At 37.7% G+C, this 26,859-nt stretch overlaps 1 protein-coding gene across 1 annotated transcript in view; it reads left to right on the top strand.

The window, feature by feature from the left end:
* The window catches only part of XIRP2 (xin actin binding repeat containing 2), a 224,027-nt gene that overhangs the window by 77,331 nt on the left and 119,837 nt on the right, over positions 1 to 26,859 (top strand). Inside the window, exon 2 of the mRNA XM_087920011.1 lies at positions 5,463 to 5,616. Coding sequence (XP_087776137.1) covers positions 5,463 to 5,616 — 154 coding nt within the window. The remainder of the gene's footprint in view (positions 1 to 5,462; positions 5,617 to 26,859) is intronic.

Below are 26,859 nucleotides of genomic sequence, written 5' to 3'. Positions count from 1 at the left end.
TAATGTTGATTAAATTGCAATCAATTGTCATGGCTTCGATATTATATTTTTGGTCTGATAAGGCAACCGGCAAGAACATTTAGAGCCAAGAATGAAAGTTTAATATTTTAATAGCAGTGGGTGGAAGGGGAATAGATTCAATCAGTTTATCATAACCTGAAAATTTTTTCATGATCTAAGTTTCAATTTAAAGTTTCCTATTTTGGGGGAACATTACCAGGAATATTTTCAAATCATTTGAGGAAGGAAACAGAGCACCAAGCTAATCTGTCAAAAACTGTCATGGCAGCTCCCAATTTCCTTTGTTGCCATGGCAAGATTTTGTTCAAATGGCACTTCTTTTTCCACAACCATCCCTTGTTTGGCGGTAAAAGGGAGGCCAGGACCTCAGTCAGCAAGAGTCCCTTTTTTGTTCCCTCATGGAAGCAAAGTTAGATCTGGTCATGTCCTCAAGACTTTGTAGAGTTAATAGTGCATTTTTTTAATTATAAAAGAAACACAATCATTCTGCTAGTTCCTATATGAAAGCATCCACATTTCCCTAGAAATCTATATGTGGATCATGCTTTTCTTATACAAGCCCATAACACATCTTCTCAAATCAAAGAAAACAAGGGCTCGAAAGCAGAAAAAAAGGAATACAAATAGGAGTATGGAACACATTGCTTTCCCTGATTACTGTTCCTAATTTCATGGCTCATTATCCAGGTTGTCTTTTTTCTTTCATGTCTTAAAGAGTGACCTTGAGAATACTGAAATGTTCTGGATTCACTGGAAATGCTTATAGGGCCATTTATTCCATATCCTGAGAGGCAATCCCTTTTGAGCAAACAAAATAAGGTAGCCGGTGACTGTGAGGTATTATATTATAAAGCATATGAGTAGCATTAACCTCCAAGAATCCGTTTGGAAGGTCTCAAAAATTACTATACCATGGTTAATTGATCAATGAGAATGAAAAATATATTTTCTAGCTGTTTTACATTTCACAGCTCAGCTTCTTCTCTCAAGAACAGGCAGGCAAACTTTTATATTGTTTTGCTAAATACTTTACATACAGATAACATCCAGGGATGGGCTACTGGGGGTTCGCAGGGGTTCAGATCACCTAGGTAAGATTCTGTGCAGTTTGGAGAACCCCCAAATCCCATTCCCGGCTGGCCACGCCCACCCCACCCCTCCCAGGACTCCCCATGCGGCCCTTTTTGGATGCAGGTAAGTGCAGGGTGTACACTCAGGGAGGGTTAAAAATGGGCCTCCTGGAAGTTTGTGAAGGCTGGAAATGGGCCCATTTCCAGCTTCCAGAGAGCCTTCGGAGCCCGGGGAGACTATTTTCACCCTCCTGGAGGCCTGAGGAAAGCCTCTGGAGCCCGGAAAGTGCAAGAATGCCCCCCGACCACCATCATGGTGCAAGAGGCTGATTAGGCCACACTCACCAAGGCCATGCCCACCCAGCAACCCGGCAGAGAACCTGTTGCAAAAATTTTTGAAGCCCACCCCTGATAACATCTCTGAAGGTCAAAATATAGGAAGAAGTCAGGGATCTTTGATAAGATCTCTCCCCCATTGTTTAAAATTCTAAGTGCTTTAAGAGAAAGTCACTCCCTTCCAGTTCTCTCCAACCCTCTCAGCTGAATCACCCCCATGATCTGCCATACAGTGCGAATATATGAGTAAACATTGAGAAAAGAGTACAGTGTTACAATTTCAGCCTTAAGGAGGTTTCCAACTGCATTGGTTTAAGGTGTCACCTGTCTTCTTTCTCTATGCGTGCATCAAGTTACCAGGCACGTTCGTCTAGGAAAACCGACTGAGTGTACAATAGCCCACATGGTCCTTCACTTACACCTGTTTGTTTAATGACTATTCAAAGTTACAATGGCACTGCAAAAAAGTGACCATATTTTCATACTTATGGCCAGTGGCAGATTAAGGCTCACCGGTGCCCTAAGCACTGAAAAATCTTGGTGTCCCCCTCCTATGTACATACTGTACAAATGAAGCCGTATTCTCAACTTTGTGGTGCCTCCTTTGGGGCCTGGTGCATAATATTTGGATGATGGAAACCATTTTTAATGTGCAGATGAGATGGCGGTCATATCATTCATACAAGGGAGGAAACTTCAGACCTCATCAAAATATGCCCCACAAATATTCCTTTTAAAAGTAAGCTAACATTAAGTGACAGTTTTATGTTCTTTCTTTTTGATGCTTCACTTTTCCTCACTCAAAAAAAGCATTTAGAAGGAGTATATATATTTTTTCCAAAAAATTGGTTAAAAGTATTTTGAAGTTAATCTGGGAAGTGGAGAATCTTATATATTTAAAATTTGAGGCCACCCTACTCCTCCATGACTCTGGGCAATTTATAGATAAAAGAGAAACAAGACATTGCCGATATAGAGGACAGTGCTGACCTCCATTTCAAGGCTATTGAGCCAGTGTTGTTCAAAGACATTTTCACAGTCATTTGGGCAGCATGACGTCATGGAGCCCTGTTAAACTTCCCATCGAAATGGACCTATTAATTTGCTGCATTTGCTTTTGAACTGCTAAGTTGGCAAGAGCTGGGGTAAGGATAGGAGCTCACCCATCGCATGGCACTTGGGTCTTGAACCTGTTTTCCAGCTGACAAGCCCAGTTTTCCAGCTGACAAGCCCAGGGTCTTAGCCGCTGAGCCACCTTGCTGCCCTAGAGTATTCTGAAGGGATGTTAATTTTCTCTTTATGAATCCATAAATCCATTTGCACTTTGGGTGGCACAATAAGAAACAAGTGACCAACGAGGTTACAATTAGTTGCCTATTTTTTGAAATTTGACTTGGATGTTTGTATAAATTGAAAATATTAGTTGCTTGCTTGCAATCTTTTCCATTCAAGGATTATTGGCTTTTTCATTCTGCCCTTCATCCATTTGTGCCCATAGGACCATGCACATTATAGCATTGGAGGGCATTACAGGGAAGGAGCATCTGTACATATTTCATTCCTCCTGGGTTGTGTTTAGATGGTTTTGTCCTCAGTGACCTTATTTTTCATTACAGTTTTCGTTCTGTTATTAAGCCTGTACTGTGAGAAAGGAATGGAAGCCACACTCAAAATCCTCCTGGATTGCAGCAGCATATAGCCTCCAATAAACAAACAAAGAAAAGCCAAATAAATATTCATTTCTGTCTCTTTTGCAAAGAGGGGGCGAGAGGCAAAGCTGTAATAATCTGGCTGCATCACCATTTGTTTATGTACTTAATTTTTATGCTGCTTCTATAAAACCAACTTTAAATGGCTCACAAGTTCAAAGAAAACTACAAACAATGTAATCATATAACAAAACATCATACACCTATTCAAGTGTCCAGTTCTTACAAAACACAGCACAAAACATAAAACACAACACAAAACAAACACAGATGGATGCATTCGAATTGGATGTTAGCTTGTCAATTATAAATCTGTCATTCCTTCAGTTTGAACTGGATCTTCTGGAACAAACAGCCCTCAACTTCCCACATTTAAAAAAAGGTATACAATTCATCTCACATATTAGACAAGAAGAGGTAGTCTTGTAGAAGAAATGCCCTTGTCCCCCTTTTCCTTCAAATCATGTAGTCCTACTTTATTTTTATCTTTGATACATGGGAAAATTTGAAGTGGCTTGACTGTCCAGTTCAGAATTATTATCTATTACCTTCTGGGTCATAAGCAACAATGTATGAATCTACTTTTGTTAAGATAATGACTCATTTCTGATTCTAAAATTCCTTATTCCTTTAACTGATTGTGATTGTGTATGTGTACGTGTGTGTTCAAGTACTAGTCCCAGAGGTGATATTCAGCAGGTTCTGACCAGTACTGCAGAACCGGTAGCGGAAATTTTGAGTAGTTTGAAGAACTGGCAAATACTATCTCTGACTGGCCCCACCCCCATCTATTCTCTGCCTCCCAAGGATCTTCTTTTGTTGCCTTGCACAGGAGAATGGAGCTGGAAAGCAGGTTAGTGGAGTGGGGAGGGAATGGGGATTTTGCAGTAACTTTCCCCCTGGAGTGGGGTGGGAATGGAGATTGTAAAGTATCCTTCCCCTGCCATTCGCACCAAGCCATGCCATGTCCACCAAGCCACACCCACAGAACCGGTAGTAAAAAAAATTGAATCCCATCACTGACTAGTCCCTGCAGTTTTCTTGGCAAGGTTCCAGAAATAGTTTCTCTGCCTCTTTTCTAGGGCTGAGTGAGAGTGACTGGCCCAAGGTCACCCAGCTGGCTTTGTATCTAAGGGGAGACTAGAACTCACATTCTCCTGATTTCTAGTCTTAATTCTCTATCTCTACGTATGCTATGTATGTATGCTATGTATGTATGTATGCTATGTATGTATGTATGTATGTATGTATGTATGTATGTATCTTTTTTGTTGCAGTTACAACTGTAGCTTTTACAGCTTTTTAATTATTACATGATGGCTTACAGAAAGATGCTTACCATATTTTGTGATTTATTATGATGGTGCTTACTGTATAATATAATCACTATGAGAAGAAGACAGTGTAAATATAATTACTATTATTTAGCAGTTATTATTACTCATGTGTACTCAGCATGGAAATAATAAATACATTTGATGCCTCCTGAACTAATAAAAAAATTACTGCAATAAATATGCTATTAAAATTATACCCTGCTATGTTTTCTGCTCCTATTTCTTTGATTTTAGCATGTAAAACAGCCAAATGTATCCATAGTGACATGGTGCTAGTAGAGATATCTTTTCTTTATACAATGGATGAGTAAACATGTTCAGTGTAGAAATTATCAACAAAAAAACTGAGCATCTTTGTAACATCAAATAGTTTTTGAAATTGCAGTAATCTCAGCTTGTTTAATATTAAAGATCTGTCTTTATTCCAAAGATTCCAGTATGTTTCCCTGTACATGTTAACTAAGGGTATCAAATGGAGAACAATCTGGTTTTTAAATCCCCCAATTTAGTGTTAATATTATTTAGTGGGCTGCTTTTGATGATTCTTCTGCTTCTGATGATTGCTAAATGACATGAATAGAGGGGCCTGGTTTGACTGTGACCATTAGTAAAACGTGTTCAGAAGATCCTCAGTTAGGATCCATGCGTCCAACTTTGAAAGTCTGGCTACAGCTTTGCAGAAAATTTTCATGTCCTTTTTAAACCATGCTGGGTATTTTACTGTAGGAAAGGTGGCAAAAGCGAAAACTACATGAAAGAATACCACGTGAAAATGTAACCTCATCTCTAGATGTTGAAATATATGTTGACTTCAAAAGTACATTTGAAACTCTCTATAGCATTGCAGCGATTTCTCCTGAAGCATAGCAAAAACATTAGTCTTGGAATGGAAACCTACTGTTCGTCCCCTCACCTCTTCACATCCTCCTCCCCACGTCTGTTTCCTACTGATAGCTTTTAATATACATCCCCTTAATGTCTTCCAACAGGAAGTAGACATTGAAAGAAGTTTGCCATCACCGGCATTTAAAAATCAGCCTGGGAGCCATTCCATCATTCCTGTGAGAAACCCAGAAGCAAAAGGTGGCAAAACATTTTTTGACAAGATGTCATCAGAAAAGGTTCAGAACAACAAAGCTGAAGGTTAGCATCACTGCTTTTTGATCTGATTTCTTTGCTTTCCTACCATATACAAAATAAGAAAGACCGTAAAACAATATGTGGGGATTTTTCTTCTTCTTTACCAATAGAGATTCAAAGCAAAATAATGATGCTGATAATATGTGCAAGAGATTTCTGTAAAAATAGTATTAGATGCTCTAAAGCAACTGTCTATTTGGCATTCTGGTAATTCTGAAAGGTGGATTTCACAGTGCAAAGGGGTTTCTGTAATAAAGCATAAGCAAGAAAAATAACTTGATATTGTTTTCTTTAAAATTGCTTACCTTGCTTTATGTTAGAATATGTTAATTTCACAGCCAAAAATATTGCAGGTTTTTTTTAAAAAAACCATTAGTAATCATCTAACTGCTTTCAGGAAAACCATCGCTGTGAAATAGAAGCTATATTCAGTAAAATAATGAATTGAGCTTTCTAGTTTGGAAAGAGAGCAAAACAAATATTTCTTTTCTTTTTTCAGATGATCACTTGAAAACGTATTTAGCAATCTTAAAATTGAATAAGACAGAATGGTGTCATGTTTCAGGAAAACTAGTATTCGGGGAACACTTTTATGTATTAACCTTAGGAAGATGTTTAAATGTTAATACCTTGTAAGCTTCAAATGGCAGAGTTTTCAATATATTCCCAATTCATACAAAAAAACTCAAAATATTTGATGAAACTACGGTTAATATCTAGCACTTCCAAAGTTGTAAGATTGGATTTTAAGGTAATTTAACTTAAAAAACGGCTTTATGTTGGTCAAAACTACCATTACACAGAAGATTTCTCTTCGACTATAAACGTTGCATACATAATTACCTAATGAATCCTTCTGAGCAAATGAAATGTACTTTCGGAATCAGACATAAAAATCAGAAAATTTAAATGCCTCATTAATTTAATACAGTATTAAACTGAATTAATTTTAAGAGAGTCGGTGTAGTAGAAACCCAGAGCAACTTGATTCCCACCCCCACATAGCCATTCTTACTGAGGGATAATCAAAGCCAACTCCCCATGCAGGGTTATTATAAGGAAAAGTTGGAAGGGAACTGTCTTCAAATATTAAATATATAAATTAATTATTAAACTTCTTCATAATTTAAATACATTGGTGTATTATAAGGCCTCTATATAAAGTTATGCTACTTAAATCTCATTAACTGATTCGAGTTATGCAATATGTAACAGGCTAATACATGCATTTCAGGAAAAAGTAAACAAGTTGGACTCAAGTCATTGGAAGTTATTCATTTGTTTCTTCTAATGCACTGGTGTATGCTTAATGTATGGCTGAAGATTGCATGCACCCTAAGCTGGTGGGAAGGAGTCTATGATACATTGGCTTGCAAAGAAGATTCTGGCTGCTACAAACACACCTTGCATAAAACTGTGGGCTTTAGTGTGACTTGTGGTTTATTGGACAAAAATTGCCAAAATGTATGGGTTTTATTCTTACCAACAGCAAGAAATATTTTGTATGGTTATGACTATGGCCCGTAACCTGGCCGATGCTATCGCTTTTATATGAAAAAGCCTTGATTATCCAAAACCATGATGGATGGTAAAGTCAAAATCTTTGAGGCCATAATCATGACACATGGAAGATTGTGAATTAGAATGCATAAGGATCCCCATTAACCCATTTAAATGTGGGCAGTTCAGTTGAGTGCCTCATTGCTATTGACAATAGAAGGCAACTCAATCTCTTGATGTTCTTGATTCTGAGCAGCATCTCACTATCACCCAGCCATGGAGGTGTCCTTGGTTTGCCAAAGAGCTCTGGAAGACCAAGCAGCAGAAACAATGCATCAAACACTGGGAAGAAAACTGGGAAGAAAAAGTTGACAAGTGAACCCAACTGAGCTCACATTTGGGCCTTCATTATGGCAATAAGGGAGGCAAGGCATCTCTGACATCTGTTGATCTTGTTAAAGCCTCAATGCTGTATTGGTGAAGTTTTAAATGAAGACTAGGATGATGTCTGGTCACATTACCTGAGACTACTTTAGGCCTATGTGTTCTATGATGAAATAAATAGAATGATTTATGCTACTGCCATAGTGGACTAAAGCCATGCACTCTCAGCTTCTGTGTGAGGCTGAAGCATAATGAACTGGATTCAGAAGACTGTCAACCCCACACTTTAGGAACACGGGCATAGCAACCTTGGAAAAGTTGTGCTGTGTTTCCTCTTTAAGACAGCATCTCTGTATCTGAACAACTACTCTCAGTTCCAAACCTTCCTTTTTAGGAAAAGGTTGCTTAGACTGTGGGGTCTACTATAGACTTTACTAGAAGTAGGAGGCATGTGGAACGGATCTAAGAAAATTTAAAATGGATAAAGGGGACAGTTATTTTCAAGTATTATTTTTGGTGAAAGTGCTTGTGAATAAATTGGAATTAGACAAATGGTCCAGATCTTTATGGGAATGCTTTCTCTTTATTATTAAAGAGTGCAGACAATTGATGACTCTACAAAACAAAAGATAAAGGCAATATGAGCCAGGTTGTGATGCTGTTCATTGCTATAGAGACATGGATTGTGATGTGGGTTGAAACTACAGAATTCCATTAGAGAAGAAAGTGTCAAAGGCACAGGAAGAGGGGGAAAAAAAGAGGTGAAACAGCCTTTTTTTCTGTCCTATAGACACTTTCCTTTAGGGATTATGACATTATAATGACAACTGGAAAAGCAGTGAGAATGAAGAAGAATTGCTAGAGCAGCCCGCAGAGAAAAGAATTATACTGTATTTGTCTCAGAAAATGCTTCAAGAATTGGGAAATAAATGAGCAGAATCACTTGATACTAAACTGATTAAATAACTGGATGACAAACTGATAGTTTTGAAAAAGAATGATGAAAGAAGGCATTAAGAGAACGACAAGCTCTGTAAAACAAATGGCTGGAGAGGTAAAAACAAGTTAATGACAATATGGAAATTTTTAGTAAGGCAGAAGTTAGAGAACTGGAAAGAGAACTAGATCATCTAACTTTATTGAAAGTGAGAGAGAAGGAAATTTGCTTGAAACTTAGAGCATCCCAATGAATTCTGATGAAAACATTGTTAAAGCCCTCGCAATTTCTTTTAACTGGGGAGAAAGAAGATATTAGGTGGAAATTGATAACATTTATGGACTAAATTCTAGATTTTCTACTACAAGAAATGTTCCAAAGAATGTTTTGGTGTACTTTGTCGGGAAGAAGGAAATGGATCAAGTTTCACAGCAATATTTTATTACGTGATTGAAGATTGACAATACAGATATAATTGTTCTTAAATAAATTACTGTTAGAATTTTGCATAAGGGAAAAAGGGGGATTGACTATTGTAGCAACAAAAAGCATAATTAATCAAAATAGTGGCATTTTGTAATTATTGCATGAACTGCAATATAACCGAGAGAAACAGTAAGAATTTGTAGTACACAACGAGCCCCTTTTGAATAATGAGAAATGAACAAAAAGCAGTATATGATTATGTGTGTAATTGCTTGCAAAGCCATTTTTCTTCAGTAATTTTCATTGATACACCAGGAAACACATTTGTCACCAACCTGATTCTTGCTAAAGTTAGGAGTTACAGAGTTTTTGATACTGCAGTAGCATTATCTGGAATTGCAGCAACATTGACGCCTGGTGGTAGGATAACACATTCAAATATCTCTCAAAATGAACGAAAATGCTTTTTACAACATCTATTAAAAAACTCAAGCTCTGCAAATTTTCTTCAACATGCTGGGATTATTATCTGGGATGAAAGTCCCATGATTAGGAGGAGGAGCTTTAAAGCCACAGATTAGACTCTTCACAATATCATCAGTGCTACCTGGTATGAGTAATGAAATGTCTGCAATACATATAGTCTTAATAAAACTATATACACACAAGTAAATATGTATATGTACTGTATATGTGTGTGTACACGGACACCATTATCATTCTCTTATATAAATACAAAGGTAGGAGGAGTAGATTCAAAACTTACATGGGGCTAATTTGTTATGTGTCTCCAAGAAGTATTTGTAGAATATTGAACAAAAGAGTATAAGAGATAATGATCAAAATTTGTAAGTGTGGCTTTATAGGGGGCAAGGGATGTGCAAATCAGGTTTTTACTTTTCAACCTGTGTATATGAAAACATACTGTATATTACTACAAATAGGCTTGAATTGCGGAGTTGAAGGTTGACTGTTGAATATGATAAGAGTGGAATATGATAGAAATTAAAAATGTACAGGACTAAATGGAGGGCTTAGTAAGTAGTTGAACACAGAGCAGAGTGTAAAACAAGGAGCTGAAATGCCCTGGATGTTTCTTGTATATATGGATAAAGGTGTAAGGAATATTTGTGGTGATCTTAGAACTGTGGTGGTTGGAGATATGCATGTTTATACAAATGATACTATGTTGGTAATTGGGAAGCTGAATGACTTTCAGCAAATAGATTGTATGATGTAATAAATATATAGTTCTGAATATGACTGTATCAAGTTTTTGTGTCTATGAATTATATGTAATTTACAAAATCTAGAGCAAATAGATGACTGTTGATAGAATATTTACAAAAAATGGATAGAGAAAGTTTAAGACATGCCCCGATAGAAAAAGTAGTGGTTATGTTGGAAGGAATGAAACAGAAATAGCTACATATACAAGTCTGCTGTTGCTCATTTGTTACATGGAAATGAGAGCTGTTTATATCATGAGAAACATAGAAACACATTAGACATTGTGAGAATGGGATACTACAGAGGCTTATGTGGTAAAATAAGAAACAGTAGAGATGGTGATAGGGTCAGGAATGAATGGGTCCTGAAGGAATGCAGATTGAGTGCAAAATAATGAGGTGGTTGGTTCACAGCAAGAAGGAATAAAGATCAAATAACTACATAAATGTAAAAGTTTAAAGGGAATGGATCAAAAGGAAGATGAAGACCAATAAAGTTGTGGGATAGAACTGATATGGTCTTCAAAAAAAGAGAGATGCGAAGTTTAAAAACTTTGAAGGAGATGCTGGAAAGGCTGATTAGCAAAGATAAAAACAAACAGAGGGGTATTCTGAATGGTGCTGGCATAATTAATTATTGCAACATTTCCTTTTCCTTTCCCATCCTTGTAATTACCTGGTTTATGGTTTTTTTTTTCCGTTTCCATGCTTTTTATTATAAAATTACTTGCCCCAAGAAGGAATAAGGTGATGAGTATGTATCCGTTACATACTGCACAGAGATGAATGTTACAATTTATGAATACGATGAGCTGTTTGACAGTTTTCATTTTCTGAGAGATCAATTGAAATTAAAGATGATTGTTGTTCCTTCCGTCATCCCAGGCTGTACCGAGTCCACGAGAAAAATCTAATAATTTGGGGGACCTGTTTATCTTGCATAACCACAGGAAGGCACCATGCTGTGGCTTTTAAGCATGAGTTTTGAAGTGAAAGAAAAGCCGCACGGCATATGGCAGTTCCTCTAAATTAAATGATATAGCAGTTCCCAGGTCATGGTGAATCAGTCAGGTGAAATGACTGCTGCATGCTGAACAGGCCTGAACTGCAGGAAAAACAAAGAATCTTCTGAAGCTGTCAGGCATTTTGACCTTAAGCAGCTTCTATTCCTCATTCACTGTGACACTTCACAGTGGATCTTGGAACAGTCACAGCAGTTCCTTATCAGGCAGCCCAGTTTGCTTCCTGCTTTTTTTGCCAGACAGCTGGTCAAGGTTGATGGCCTGGAGACAAGAAGATGACTCAGTCGGCAGTTAAACCGAGAGAAGCCATCTATGAACAACTTAGTACTTTAACTAGAAATTGCATACAAATGTGCATTTTCAAGTGGGAAGGTTCTATTACAATGCTGAGAAGTAACTTTGGGAAGAGATGGTTTTCTGTTGATAAGCAGCAGGAGAGAGGTGTATACTTGATTTCTCACATTTATGGTTTCTGCCTGTGTCTCAATGTTTACCCCATTACTTCCTTGACAGTGGGTTCATCCATCCATCCATCCATCCATTCATTCATTCATTCATTCATTCATTCATGCATCCATACATCCATACAGCCATCCATTCAACCAACTAACCAACCAACCAACCAACCAACCAACCAACCAATCAATCAACCAACCAACCAATCAATCAATCTGTATCCATCTCACATATGTGACTCTGGGAAGCTCATTATAGTTCAAAGCAACAAGAACAATGAACAATATAGAGACAGCAAACACACAACCATACTAAAACCCTTATAAAACCTCAATACAAAACACCCGGCAAGTGAATATTGTACAAGCAATATATCCCATTCAGTATAACTGTTGAAAAGGCTCAGCACTATCACTGGACTTCCAAATATACCACAGAACCAGATCTTCAGGTCCTTCCTAATGACCAGAAGAGTAAGAACCTATCTAAGATCTGCTCAAATTGTAACGCTTGTGTTGTATGCCATCTTACCATAATAGCAGACTTGGAAAAGACCTTGGAGATCTTCTAGTCCAACCCTCTTCTCAAGCATGAGACTTATACCAAGGCTCTTCAGACTTGGCAAGTTTAAGACTTGTGGACTTCAACTCCCAGAATTCCTGAGCTAACATGACTGGAGGAGGAATTCTGGGAGCTGAAGTGCACAAGTCTTAAAGCTGTCAAGTTTGAAGGGCCCTGCCTTATACCATTCCAGACAAATGGCTGTCCAGTTTCTCCTTAAAAGCCTCCAATGATGGAGCACCCACCACTTCTGAAGGCAAGCCATTCCACTGGTTAATTATTCTCACTGTTAGGAATTTTTTTCCTCAGTTCTAGGTTGCTTCTCTCCTTGATTAATTTCCATTCATTGGTTCTTGTCTTGCCTTCTGGCACTTTGGAGAATAGCTTGATTCCCTCTTCTTTGTGGCAGCCCCTCAACTATTGGCTCTCTGCTATCAAGTCACCCCTAGTCCTTTTTTCATTACACAAAACAAACCCAATTCTGGCAACGATTCTTCATATGTTTTAGTATTAATCTTAATCTCTAGGAAAGAGGGAAATCATTTGGCATGGATTACATTAACATGGCTTCCATCAACTTTTGAACTATCACTTTGATTAGTTGGATTTTGTCTTGCCTCAATCAGTTTAACTGATTATTACAAACAGCCAAGTATGAGAGAAGTTGATGTAGTTTCAGGACAAAAGACTAAACCAGGTTCATAAGCAACAGTAGAACCAAAACAAAGTATTTGCAAAGTCTGAGCATTGTTAAATGACTAAGTGGACACATCCTGATAGTTTTCTGGAGCAACAACATAAAAATGACTTGTCATTGCTGCCTTCTGGAACATTTTTGTAATTTCTCAGTCCAGCCTATGGGATTCCCCAGAAGTCTTCCTTGTAAATTCTAGCCAGTGCCGACTTGCTTAGCTTTCTAGCACAGATAAGGTGGGCCAGGGGCTGCCATTTTCTGACAGTAAATTGTATGATTGTCATGGAAAAGAGGAGGACAGGGCTTAGTCCCACTTTCAGCTTCAACACATAACTCTTGTATGTTAAGTCTACATATGAAGAAAAAAATTCCCTGCATAACTGGAAGGTATGATTGTGAGAAAAAGGCAATTAAATCTGCACTATAATTGGAGGAAATGAAATCTGCTACAGATTTCAGTCTGAGTAAATTGGATGCAATACATTAAAATGGATGTAGGTGTTGTTTGGCAACAATAAGCAGAGTATGGTACCACACATACAGTGGTGGGATTCAAATTTTTTTTACTACCGGTTCTGTGGGCATGGCATGGTGGGTGTGGCAGGGGAAGGATACTGCAAAATCCCCATTCCCTCCTCACCCCACTAAGCTGCTTTCCAGCTCTGTTCTCCTATGCAGGGGAACAAAAGAAGACCCAGCCAATCAGCTGGGACTCAGGAGGCAGAGAATAGATGGGGGCGGGGCCAGTCAGAGGTGGTATTTGCTGGTACTCCGCACTACTCAAAATTTCCACTACCGGTTCTCCAGAACTGGTCAGAACCTGTTGAATACCACCTCTGTGCATATAATTTTGGGGAAGTTATTTTGAAAAAAAAATGATTTTGGAAAGTCTGCATATGAAATGTGATTTTTAGCATAGTTACACATTTTAGGGGGTGTATTTATTTGAAAAAGATAAAGATTTGTGAAAGTTTTATATAAAAGTCCTCATATTAGGAAAAATAGAAGCAAGACTAAATACATTTTTCCAGCATTTTTTAAAGGTAGAGAGAATACAATGATATAGAAAATTCTATGACATTGACATAGACTGGATTTAGATCCCCGCCCAGAACTAGAGAGTGAAAACATGGAGTTGAGGACAGCAGTCATTCATACTTGCCTCAGATTAGGTGAAATGGATCTTTTCAGCGTGTGTGAACCTCACTGCATCACATTTTAAAGGTTCAAATAACAGCAAAATGAGATTTAACAAATCTTGTGATTTGGTCTGTTTGTGCCCACGGACGGAAACTCCAGTGCAACCTTATTCTGTCATTCCCAAGAGAAAAGCTTTTCTTTCATCATTCTTTTGTGACATGAATCCATAGAAATGTAGGTGGTTGGAGAAAAGAATAAGCAGATTGCTGTCATAGAACTAAAATCTTACACTTTGTGCATAAACCAAAATAGTATACTCCTCAGTTGCACGAACAGATTTTTCAAGATTTCAGTGAGGGAAAATGAATGTTCCTGAGACATATGCTCTTAAGGAGAGCATTGCCTTGTTTTTCACAATTAAAATTCATGAATCAGGATCCTGAACAAGTCCAACAAATTCACTCATATTATAATGATTAAGTTGTTTCACTAGTTCAGGAACAATCAAAACATTTTAGCCGAATGCATTTCACATGATATAGCATAAGATCTGAAATGCAATTTAATAACAGTTCATTTTTCTTTCCATGACATACCAAACTGGACAGTTAAATCATGTTGGGAATATTTTGACATGTGTATTATTCATATCCATTTCTGAAAAAGTTACTGTGAAACTATTGTCACAGGGCTAAATTTTTCTTCCAGATTTCCTGCTTTAGCTATAATGAATCAAAATTGATACATTAGTCTGTTCATAACTACAAGAGAGTAAGTTATTGTATTTGCTCCAAAGTGACATTTCTTGGAATTTTATTGTTTCAGGATTTTTTTTCTTTCTTTTTTTCCTGCAATGACCTTGCAGTGAGATGGATGGCAAATTTAATAAATAAATAAATATATAAAAATAAAAAGGATAGGCAAAAGTTATAGGTAAATCTACTGGTTGATGACTAGTTTAAGGCTTGCAATAAATTAAGGTGATATATGACTCCAAATTTTTCAGCCATAGTAGCAGCAACCACAAAAGGCCTACCTCCATCCCTAAACTTCTGTTAGAATGAACAAAGTTAGTGATAATTAAGAATCAATGTTGTGTAGCAAAAATCTGTGACTAAAACAGGTAACTTTCCTTCTAAAGGTAAATATTTTTGCACAAGGTTCTAGTTGGTGGATCTCATAGCTCTGATTAAAACAAGGTAGGCTAGTCTGAACATTAACAGCAGTTCCAAGCCTGGCATCTAGGTAAATTTGTGGAACTGCATATAGATTTGCAAATATCAAATTCCCCAAATATTCACGTATATTATTGGCAAGGCATATAGAAAATTTGTGATGCAGATTAGCTTTATCAGTAGAGTTTGAATGTACTCAGTGATTATACAGCTATCCTGAAATACGTATGGAAAAAATCAGAATGCAGGAAACAGCCAGAATTTTCTCTTATTTCTATATTTCAATTTCTTGTTTATTTCTTTACTACTTAAGGTGTCAGGGTTCATCTCTAGAAGAAGAACAACAAAGTAAAGAGGAAGGACATTTTCTCCTTCCTATATAATATTAAATTTTTCATTGAACCTTTGATATTGAAACTGGATAATAAACCTGGGGAAAATGAAAAAAACAAACAGAATATTGATTGCTGGAGTCCAAACAAAGGAAAGACTAAAAGCATTTTTCCTTATCCTGAAGCGTCTCAGATGCATTGGATGAGATGTCTCTGGAGATTCTCAATCCTTCAGGTCACAGATACTGTCACAGATAAATCATCCTTTGGGACATTGGATAAGATGATGTATCATCCTTAGCTAAAATGAGGAGAAAGGAGCTAAATTGGTTAAGCGAAGAGATGAATTGTGGTAACAAATTATGCATGCTGTGTAAAAAAAAAGGGGGGGTACATTTGTCGTTCCCAAACTTGAGATTTACCAATGAAATTGATTATTTAAAAGTTTGAGATATTCTTCATTTGTGGAATTAATTAAATAAGATGGGATTGCTTCCCTTGAAGGGCCTGAAAAAATTGGAGAGATGCACCAACAAGAGTCTCTTCATGGCTAAAGCTCGTCCCAATATCTCTAACTGAACCAATATCTCTAATCCCATATGCAAGAGCAGTATCCTCCCAGAGAACTGACTGCGGGAGGCCTTTCTAAATTAATTGGGAGTTTTGTAAAGATTTAACTCCACTTTAGAAAGAAAGATGCACCGTGTCCTGTTTTATTGATGCAGGAAGTTGGAGAACTCGCATCCATTAATCTCCATTTTAAACAATCTAGCCAATGCAGAGGTTATGGTTGCCGATAACAACTTGGGAAATTCCGTTTAATGTTCTGCTACTAAAATACTTTTCATGCCTTTCCCCATTTAAGAGTTAAACGGGGATAGGCTCTGTACCTATCCGTCACCACAAAACAATGTGAGCAAGTTATTTGCTGTTCCTGTTGACAATCTCTATCCTGCCTCTCTTAGCCCTTTCAGCATACTGCCAGATTCAGGGAAAGCATCCATCAGTCAGGCTCTGCAGTAAGTATGGGAAGCATCGCTCTGTGCTGCTTGTCCCACTCCCCCACCATTACTCTAACTGGACATCTCCCAAGCTGTTATAATGTGAAACAAAGACATCAGGGCAGAAATAGCTCCAGAGGGCAGCGAGGCGGATCCTGTCCTGATTGTACAACCAGCTAGGTCCTATAAAATGGGAGAACTAAAACTATTGAGGGTTAGGTTAGAGGATTCTTACTGCTTGTGATTAGCAGTAGTTGGGAGAGCAACTGAAACTGAAGAATATGAACTCGACTTAAAGAATGGGGGAAAATGGCATATAAGCAGACAAAGCTTAACATCACTATGTTCAATCTTTTCCGGATACTACAATCAGGAAAAACTGGACTGGGAAGTGTTAAGGCAAAGGTAGACTTAAGAATACAGAATATGGAATTGGGGGGACCTTTCACAGTTACTGCACAAACTGTGGACAACAGCTATGGCCAAGAAGGCCTTTGTATAGTTCCATTTGGTGCTCTACTTGCACCCTTTCTAGATTGTGGCACCCTCCAGTCAAGGCCTTGCCAACTGTTGGATCCACCACTACAGTGCACTCTACATGGGGCTGCCCTTGGAAACCACTCAAAATCTTTGTCTGGACCAGAATAAGCAGCATGAGTGGTGGTGGACCTGTCTCAGCATGCTCAGATGATGCCCCTGCTTCATGAGCTGTACAGGTGTCCAGTGTGTTTTTCAATATGCTTTATTGGGCTGGTTGTTGTGGAGCAGCAGAGATACGAGGCAGACTCAGAGCGTTCGTTTCAAAAGGCTTTATTCTGCAAATAAAGGGTTGCCGCGGCTGCCAGGCTAACAAGGCAGATCAGCTGGCGGCAACAGCTGATGCCGTTTGACAGCTCCTTTTATAGTCGGCTGTCAAACGGCATCAGCCAATGGGAGCGATCAGCGCTCCCGCCCGAACTGCAGACCTGGTTGGGGACTTCAGTCAGTTCAATGGACACAACACTGGTTATCACCTGTAAAGTTCTAAATGGTATGGGGACATGGTTTCCATGGTTTCTACCCACAAGAGCCAACAGACTGGGTGCACTGTGAGTTAAATAGTGCCATCTTTGGGGCGGAATGGGACAATTCAGCATGGCCATCTCTCCACGGCCAACTCACTGTAAAACAATTTCATGTGGGATAATTCCACGCAATAAATATTATCCCCCAATTATTTCCATTAACAAAGATGAAAGTAATGTCAAAGAAACAGTGGTGGATAACATTTATCATGGTGAGTTTTCCCGCATGGAATTGTCCACAGTGAGTTGTCTCCTAGCAAGTTATCACATGGCAAGTTGGCCACAGCGGATTGGCCGCCGAGGACCTAGGAAACATTCACTAGCTTTTGCTGAGACTGAACTGTCCAACTGCCAAACTAAAAGCCATTAAGGAAGTTGGCTTTACATAAAGCAGTATGCATGAATGCGCTCCAGCTCTGAAATATTGTTTAATAATCATAAACATTCATTTTTATTATCTTCCCAATGCCTTGTGAATTAAGCTGGCTCAGATGTTCCTTTTTGTTTAAAGGCTTCCTGGGAAAATAAGCTTACATATTAGTTTAAGCTTCCTGCTAAACTACTCTCCTTTTTGTGGAAATGAAATTCTTTAGAACTACTTGGCCATATTAAAGCCTCACTAATGCTCATTAATTTCAGAATTTCATGAGAGAGAGGGAGAGGCAGAGGCAGAGATTGATTCATGTTTTGGTATTAATACAGTTAATGATGCACATCAAAGGAATAAAATCCAAATAAAATTGTACTACAGATGTAAATGAAGATTCATCATAGAGTATCATTTTCTTCTCTGAAACAGAAAACAACTACATGTTGCAGTAGAAATGATTTGGCCTTACTAGTCTTAAGCAATGCGGTTGTGGTTTTTCGTGACTAGAAATCTTTCAGGCAGTTTTAAAAGTAAATTGCAAACAGGTGCAAACATGGAAGGGACTAGAAAATAAGAAACTCAATCAAATTGAATTTGATTAGCTTGTCATTAATTTTGCACATTATTAAAATTTTTGCACATTTCCTGGGTGGCTGGGTGAGTGACCAGATAACTCCTAAATCCTCTTGCATCATTACACTGGTGGGGAAATGTTATATTTACAGGGCAATAGTTTTGTACCAGTGTGATGCCAGAAGAGAGAGGGAAAACCTATGGCTGGATAATTTGAGGTTAGTCTCAAAGATGGGACTGAAAATATTATACACAAAACAATCAGTGAGAACAAAAATAAACAAAGGAAAATAAACATCCTACTTTTTCTTAGATCCTTTACAGAATTCCCACCTCAGGATTTCTTTTATTTTTTTTATTAGGAAAGATTCTCCAAGCATATTGCAAGGTTCATAGGAAAAGAGAGTAGTGGCCAGAATTTTCAGATGGTGGACACAAAAGTCCAGCTCTTCCTTCTCATCAGTGGAAATAATGTCCAACATGATGGACTAGGCAGAAAAAGATCACAAAATCACATCCTGTACATCAGTGAATAAATGGAGAATCTTTGATTGTCAGACATACTGTTTTCCTGTTGCCATGACTGAGTATTCATTTGAAAACCAAAGAATAGACCAGAAAGAGCCCGTATATTTCCAGCATACCTTTGACATGGTAGAATATTGACTATCTGATGAGAATTTCCAGGTGTAGGAAGTTCAAGAGGTAGACGGTCCTGGTAATTGGCATTTCTTCACTGGATCATTGAAGAATCAATTACACACCATCTTGTTCATACTCCTTCAGGCAAGGTATGCATAAGCAAAGTTGTTTTTTCTCCTGAACATTGTGCACATCATATGAAATTCTACAGCAGCTATAGCAGTGAGGAATCCTGCTGTTTTCCCATCAGGCTGCGCTCATGGCAGAGAATTACGAAATGGGCATACTTCTTCTCAGCATGGAAATCCATCAATGAGGTCCTCATTGTTCTTTCATTTCCCATGCAGATTTCAAAGGCTCCACAAGTACTTTCATTCTCTTTCCTCTGATGCAACTCCGCTTGCTCCAGGAAGCTGACACTGCTGATAGACAATAAAGACAGACAATAAACAATTCAATTCTTTAAGAAGGAATGATATTTAAAAAAAAATCCCCAATGTTTTATATACATTTGCCATAACCTTTTTTAAAAAACTTTGAGGAGAATTCCACTGTTGAAATCTTCGGATAACTCTAGCTGGAGCCATGTAATTCAACAATCTTTTGCCTAGGGGAAAGCAGAGCAGAGAAAGAGAAAATGGGAATCAAGAGGGAATCTCTTTGTGGTTAATAGCATGAAAAATATCAAGTTGATGCTTCTGAGGATATAGCTACAGCCCAAAGGTACTTTTTCAAGAGGCAACTGGACTTTCTGGTTTTTCTTTGAAGACACTTTGCTTCTCATCCAAGAAGCTTCTTCAGCTGGGAATCTCCATTGACCTATACCTATAGCATTTACATACCCAGATATTCAGAAGTACTCACAAAACGCAAATGTAGAAAGAGAATGTATACAAAACCATTTTTTAAAGATTGCTGGGAAATGTGTTAATTAAAACAGCACTCAAAAATATGAATTTTGAGAAAGCATGTGGCGGTGCAGTGGTTTGAATGCGGTATTGCAAGCTAACTCTACCCACTGCCTGGAGTTTGATCCTCATCAGCTCAAGGTTGATTCAGCCTTTCATCCCTCCAAGTTCAGTAAAACGAAGACCCAGATTGTTGGGGGCAATATGCTGACTCCATAAACCACTTAGAGAGGGCTGTAAAAGTACTGTGAAGTGGTCTATAAGTCTAAGTGCTATTGCTTTTGCTTTGTGCAACTGCTGGTGAATTTTCACGCTGTATTTTGACTTTTCAGCCTTCATTATATACTTGTTGCTTCTGATATACAACTAATACAGAGACAGGATTTGTGTAATTGATGCGTAGCAGCAAAGAATGTTGTGGGAGTGATTGGGTTGACACATTAAATTTTGCTTCTTGTGCTCTTGGCCTAGTATTGATTCAGTGATGATTATGCCAGTGGTAGCAATGGGATAGTAACTGCCTCGCATATCAAGACTGTAGGATTGACCTGTAATTTAGACAATTTAAATGCTGTCAGTAACTATTAATTAGTCATTACCACTGACTAATCTTGTTCCTTGTTAACCAGAATTATGGTTGGGGAAGATAATGCATTTTTAGCACAGGAAATGAAACTAAAGTGGGAACAGCACATTCTCATCTAATAAAAACAAGAAATGAATGTTGTTAGCTGTGCACTTACAAAGGAAGTTAAGGCTAGGATTCAGGAGGAAGAATATCCACCCTAAGCTATGTAGAACCATGGCTTCCAGCAACCTTGAAATTATTTGAAGTATTAAAAGTAAAACAGAGGCAGTTAAGTAGAAGTAGTTTCTGGTAGATCAGCACAATTTAAACAATGTGAATAATTGCATGCAGATGAGTTCACCTTGTACTTACATTGCTTTATAACAATGTCACCCCCGAATTATTGCTCATTTATAGCACTTTATGTGTGCCAGAGGACTTGTATTCTTACACCTATTGAAGGAAATTTATTTCTGCAACATTTAATTCCATGCATTTCTTTTATCTGACAAGCATTTTAAGAACTGATATCAGCTGCCATGTTTTCTCCTTGATGCTTTTTAAAAGTAGAGTATTTTTTTTTAAATGAACTTGCCTGATATACAGTATTATGTACATCATACACAGACAGATTGCTTTTCAGATTATTTTATTTTACAGTTTTGCAACAGATAGATTTATCCATTTAGAGTTTGGTCAATTTTATTCATGTACTGTACAATTATCAAAGTACAAACCTTTGAATATAAGAAAAGTAGAATGAGAGTGGTTCTGGTTTAACACATCGGGAGTACAGATCTATGTTACACATAGTGTTATAGTTCTCCATAAGTATGTGAAAAAACTGTCATTGTGCTTTCATTGCAAACTTTAATTGCCTCAAGCAAAACTGAGAGATGTAAATGTATGTAACCTATCTTTGATACTGTTTGGGTCAGGTACATTCATTGCTAAAGGTCATATTGCGTATATTCATGGTTAGATTATGAATTCGCAAAGAGTAATACAAGGAACAACTAAAGAAAAATCAACCGTCTACTGCTTCTACACCCTTCTGAACACTCGTACACAAATAGTCTCTGGATTATATATTTAATTGTGGCCATGGCCAAATAAATTAAAAACTTGGTGGTTGTTAGGAATACTGGGGCTACAATAATTTTGTCCAACAATAGCAATAGCATTTGGACTTATATACTTTACAGCCCACTCTAAGCAGTTTACAGAGTCAGCATATTGCCCCCAACAATCTCGGTCCTCATTTTACCGACCTCAGAAAGATGGGAGGCTGAGTCAACCTTGAGTCTGGTGAGATTCGAACTGCCAAATTGCAGGCAGCCGGCAATCAGCAGAAGTAGCCTGCAGTACTGCACTCTAATCACTGTGCCATCATGGCTCATCAAAAATAGATTTAAAAGGCAACTAAGTAATTCTACTGGGCTTCCCAATGCTCTAAATCAGAGGTCTCAAATGCAAGGCCCATGGGATGCTTAAAACTGGCCCATGGGGATGGCATGTAAATATCTAAGGATTGGCCCATGGTGCCTCTGCCAGCCAAAACAGGCTCTTTTTGGCCAGGAGAGTGCTGCAGGAGGCCATGGAAGCAGAAAATGGATTGTGTGGTAGCCACCTGGGGCCTCCACACAGCCCGTTTTCAGCCAGCCGAGTGCTCAGGGAGGACTGGCTTCAACTGGATTACAATTATGTGGCCTCAAGTAAATGCCTGATCTGGGTAGAAAACAAGCAACGTCATATGTTAAAACTACAGTTTAATGCCTTTACATACTATAGGTCCATTTAATCTACAATCAACAATCTATTCAGTATTCTGTATTCCATATTCTGTATTCTATTCTATATTCTATTCTGTATCTGTAATTGACAGCCATTTCTATTTACTATCCTGGAAATTTATCTCTGCTGTTAAGATCTTGCATTATTATGCTATTTTTGCTATTGTATTTTTATTATTAGTCGAATAATAAAAACACAACAGTATAAATAGTTTTCTGTCTGAAAAGCAATTTACTATTAAACATGGGTATAAATTTAGAAATAAAAGGTTTAGTAGAGTATGAAGCATAAGAAATAAATGCTTGCCAGTAATATTTGGTAAAAGAGATAGGAAAATGGTTATAGTAAAGGACTGTGGAAAGAAAGAAGAGAATGGGAAAAAATGCCTTTTGAACCTGTGTTAAATGCCCACCATGGCCACACCCAACTCCAGCCACCACCACCCGGCCCTCTGAGGTCAAACACATCCCTGATGCGACCCGCAGTGAAATCAAGATTGACATCCCTGCTCTAAATTGTCTGCCTAACCAATCATAATTTCAAAAAACATCAATTCATGTATGAAGCCTAACCCTCTTCTACAAGGTCTTACAACTTTGTAGATCATGCAGTGCTACCTACGGAACCAGATTTAACAAGGAATTGACTATGGAGAGAGACTACTCCTTGGGTAAATAAGGCAACAAAAATTGCAATTGCAAAATTGAGATTCTCTGCTCAAGGAACCGGAACAGTAATTGTAGGAAAATATATTAGATAAGATATCTTGATCTCTTGATGAAAGTTAAATCTTGGTCAATCTTAGAGATGACAACATTATGCAACAGGTAATAAGGGGTTATGCAGGGAGGCTACAAATGCCCATGGCTTTGTATCAGGAGGGATCCAGGTTGCCTTGGAAAGGAAGCCAGCTAGACCTCAACAGCACACTTTATATGTATTTTATTATTGCATTTTCTTTTATCTATTTTATCCTGGATTTAGATCCTGATCAATTTTATTTTGGTTTTAAGACTAATAAATAAATAAGCTATCTACCCAGTCAGATGCATAGCACTCAATGGGCAAAAGAGGATAACTGCATGAAGAATGCCCCAAGTGGCTTTTTTATTTTATTCTCTGTTGCATGTTTACAGAGAGAAGAGATTAAAGAGCTTTCTTTTGCACAAGGAGATCCCCCTAGTTCAAAAGAACTGCAAGATTGTAGCTTCTCTCAAATGAGAGGAAAAATGGTAGTTTTATTAGTTGCTATCTTGCCCATCTTTCTGCAAGGGAGGCCCCCAATATTATTTTGAAATAAGATGTATCTCCAAGTGAAGCACATCTGCCATGATGTTTATTGAAGTAGGAATGTATAGGTGAATCATATAAAGTATGTGTGTTCTCTTGCATTATTTATTTATTAAATTTATATGGCACCCATCTCGCTGTTAAGGCTACTCTGGGCAGACATGATTACCTATGCAGATTTTATGATGACTCCTTTCTACTGGAGCTAGAAATAATCTTTCTAATCACTCTGGAATCAGTTGCTTCTTCTCCTCAATGACTGGGTTTTAGGTTGACTTTTTAGGTGAACACTTGATCCTAAATCACACGTGCACGATTGCTAGCCATTTATTGCATGGGCATTGCCTCCCAATCAATTCCCTATAGCACAAGAACAAAGGAATAACTAATGTACATCCAGTGAAATGAACGTTCCTTAAGAACGTTCTGCTTCTTTGGTTGATTAAATAATATAAAAGCCATCCTGTGAGTACTGACGTGCTACTCCAAAAATCTCATGGGAGGTGCTCAGCTAATATTTCATTTTGGAAGTAAGAGGGCTAACGTGTATTCTGCTTCAGCTCTGATATAGCCAATTTACAGATCCTTCATGAGGTAAGCTGTCTGGGTTATAAATTGGCAGTCAGCAGGCATTTCCAGATAATGGCAATTCCCTGGGAATAATTCCCTTAATCAATTGAGGAAACGCTTATCTCTCTTTATTTTAATCAGTGGATGAAATATATTACCAATTAGGTTCTGAGCACTTTTCAGTTTTCAGGGCAATATTCTCATTCTCAGAAATCTCCAGATACCTTTGAGGGAAATAGAATGTAATCAACCTCACCACCTGATGACACTCGGATTTTGGAGGGGGGATTTTGGGAAATGCAGATTTTTAATATCCCTTTCAATAAAATTGCTGATGACACTTCTTCATTTTATCAAACAGACTTTGCTGAGGAGCTTGAATGTTGTGTCTGCCCAAGTTCCCTTAGCTACAAAGGGAGAGAAGGAGAAATCTTATTTTGTGCCCTGCTGTGCTTAGTTATTATTCTAAGGATTTGGGGGAAAAATCAGGGAACGGGGGATCTTGGATTCAATCAAGAAATCTTCTACTGTTTCGTCTCCATTCTGGTCATTAATTTATGTTTTGAAAGCTACTGTCCTATATTTCCATAGTCCTTCCTTGCTGCCTGGATTCTATTTATAAAAACGTGACAAAAAAAACCAAGCCATTTAATTTAGTAGTATCCATCCTATGATACTTTGCTGAGGTAAAAACAGAAAGGACATCTTCCCCTTTGCCCCTACCCTCTTCCACAGGGCATAGTGTTCTAGTCTGGTAAAGTTATTTTTTGCACTTGAGTCAGAAAAAGTTCTGAAGCACATTCCCTCTTGGCAATGAAAAGACAATGCGAATAAACACATCCATATATTTCTGGCTCTTTCATAATGCACGGAGTTGGCTACCAAGGCAGTTGCTTCAATTTCCCCTGACTAAAGAACAGCCAGAGCTTGTTTTGAACTAAACACTGATAACCCAGTAACAAAAACTTCTGATGTGTGAAAATGTAGCAGCATTTTCTTTTGTAATACAGACCTATGTTTGGAAACAGCCACTTCCATGTCTGTGTGGTCTACATTCCTTGTAGTATTTTTGCAGTGTTCTTTTAGCCCCGTGTAAATGAAATGTTATGAATGAAGTGGTTCTAAAATTAAGCAAACCGAATTTTCAAAACTGCTCTGGAATCAATTTTCTTCTTTTTATAACATACTTGGTATTCATGCAGATCTGTATATAAAATCAGCTTCACGCACTGGAAATGAGGAATGCTTACTTTTTCATAATATCTTATCTTATTCATCTAAAAAGAAGACACCTGTGAACCAAAAATGAGCTCTACCCACTAAAATAAAAGGGTAGACAGGAAAGGAAGCTTAGAATCCAGACAAAATGTCTGCAAAATAGTCTACTTTATCAACTCTGGGTAGCCAACAACACTGGTCACCTTCCTTCATTTCCATGTTCTAATAAATATATTGCATAGCATGACTGAATCTGGACATGTGCATGTGTTGATAAGTATGGTTTCTAATGTGCTAGTAGGTTAATTCAGAAAAATTAAGGGCAAAAACTTTGATTAATTATATTAATAGCTACTGACTATAATCAATTGCCTAAACATAAATCACTCCATTTATACAGCCCATTAGTCTGTTATATAAAATAAATTTATCATTTTCTCTCATTCAACTAATCCATTCTCTTACATAGAAACTGATCAATTCACATCTATAGACGTCCTTCTAGCTGAAACATTGCAAAACAATGAGGAAAAATAAAAAACAGGTATGTGGAAAAAGGTATATGCATCAGGAAAGGAAGAGGAAGAACAAAAATGAAGGGTAGAGTAGCATTAACTAAACAGAAAGGAATTAAACTAAAAGAAAGTGATTTAAGTGATATAAAAAGATAAGTTCCACCAGATTGCAGTCATTTGCACCCCCCATTTAGCTGTTTTGAAGACATTTTTCCTTTTTAATTCCCATCTTCATCTTCCTCCACAGGTAATTTTTAAAGGAAAAACATCATTGGTTTCCTATTTGGAGATAAGATATTATGAAACTTTCCTCAACATTTTTCTGATGTTACACATAATCACATAGTTCCCAATTCATTTTGAACTTGGTGTCAGGTGAAATCTAATGGTAGACTAAAACTTATGTGGAATTCCTATGGGAAACATCATTATTCATATCAAAATTAAAATTGAGTTACCCCTTCTCCCCTCCCACTTAGGATAGTCCCTTCATCCTGAGAAATATGAGGGGTTTTTTTCTGCTTTATTTGGAGTCACCAGTCATTCCAGATTGCCCTACAGAACTAAGACACTGTGAAGAGCATCTTGCTGGTATGAGTAAGCATACTGTACCAACAACAAGTCTGATACGAAACCCCACTGCTTGGCTTAAACGTTACCTCACTTCTCTCCCCAACTTCATGTAGGGAAGCTCTCTTTAATTGTCAACTTTAAAAAACAAAAAACAAAAACTTGCCTTTCCACATTTGAAAAGCACTGAAAGCTTTGGCTAAGTGCCTTCGGCATTTTTTGTTGGTTTGTTTATCACAGTGGTTCATTTTCTTGAAGTAGGTTTCCCCTTATATGCCCTGTGAATTAACGAATGAGTGCATTGAAG

Source organism: Pseudonaja textilis, chromosome 1 (assembly GCF_049901715.1).
Source record: "Pseudonaja textilis isolate UNSWEBS1 chromosome 1, rPseTex1.2, whole genome shotgun sequence".
In the NCBI taxonomy this organism is placed as follows: Eukaryota; Metazoa; Chordata; class Lepidosauria; order Squamata; family Elapidae; genus Pseudonaja; species Pseudonaja textilis.
Note: the sequence above shows the minus strand (reverse complement) of the source record. Positions and strands in the feature narration are given on the sequence as shown.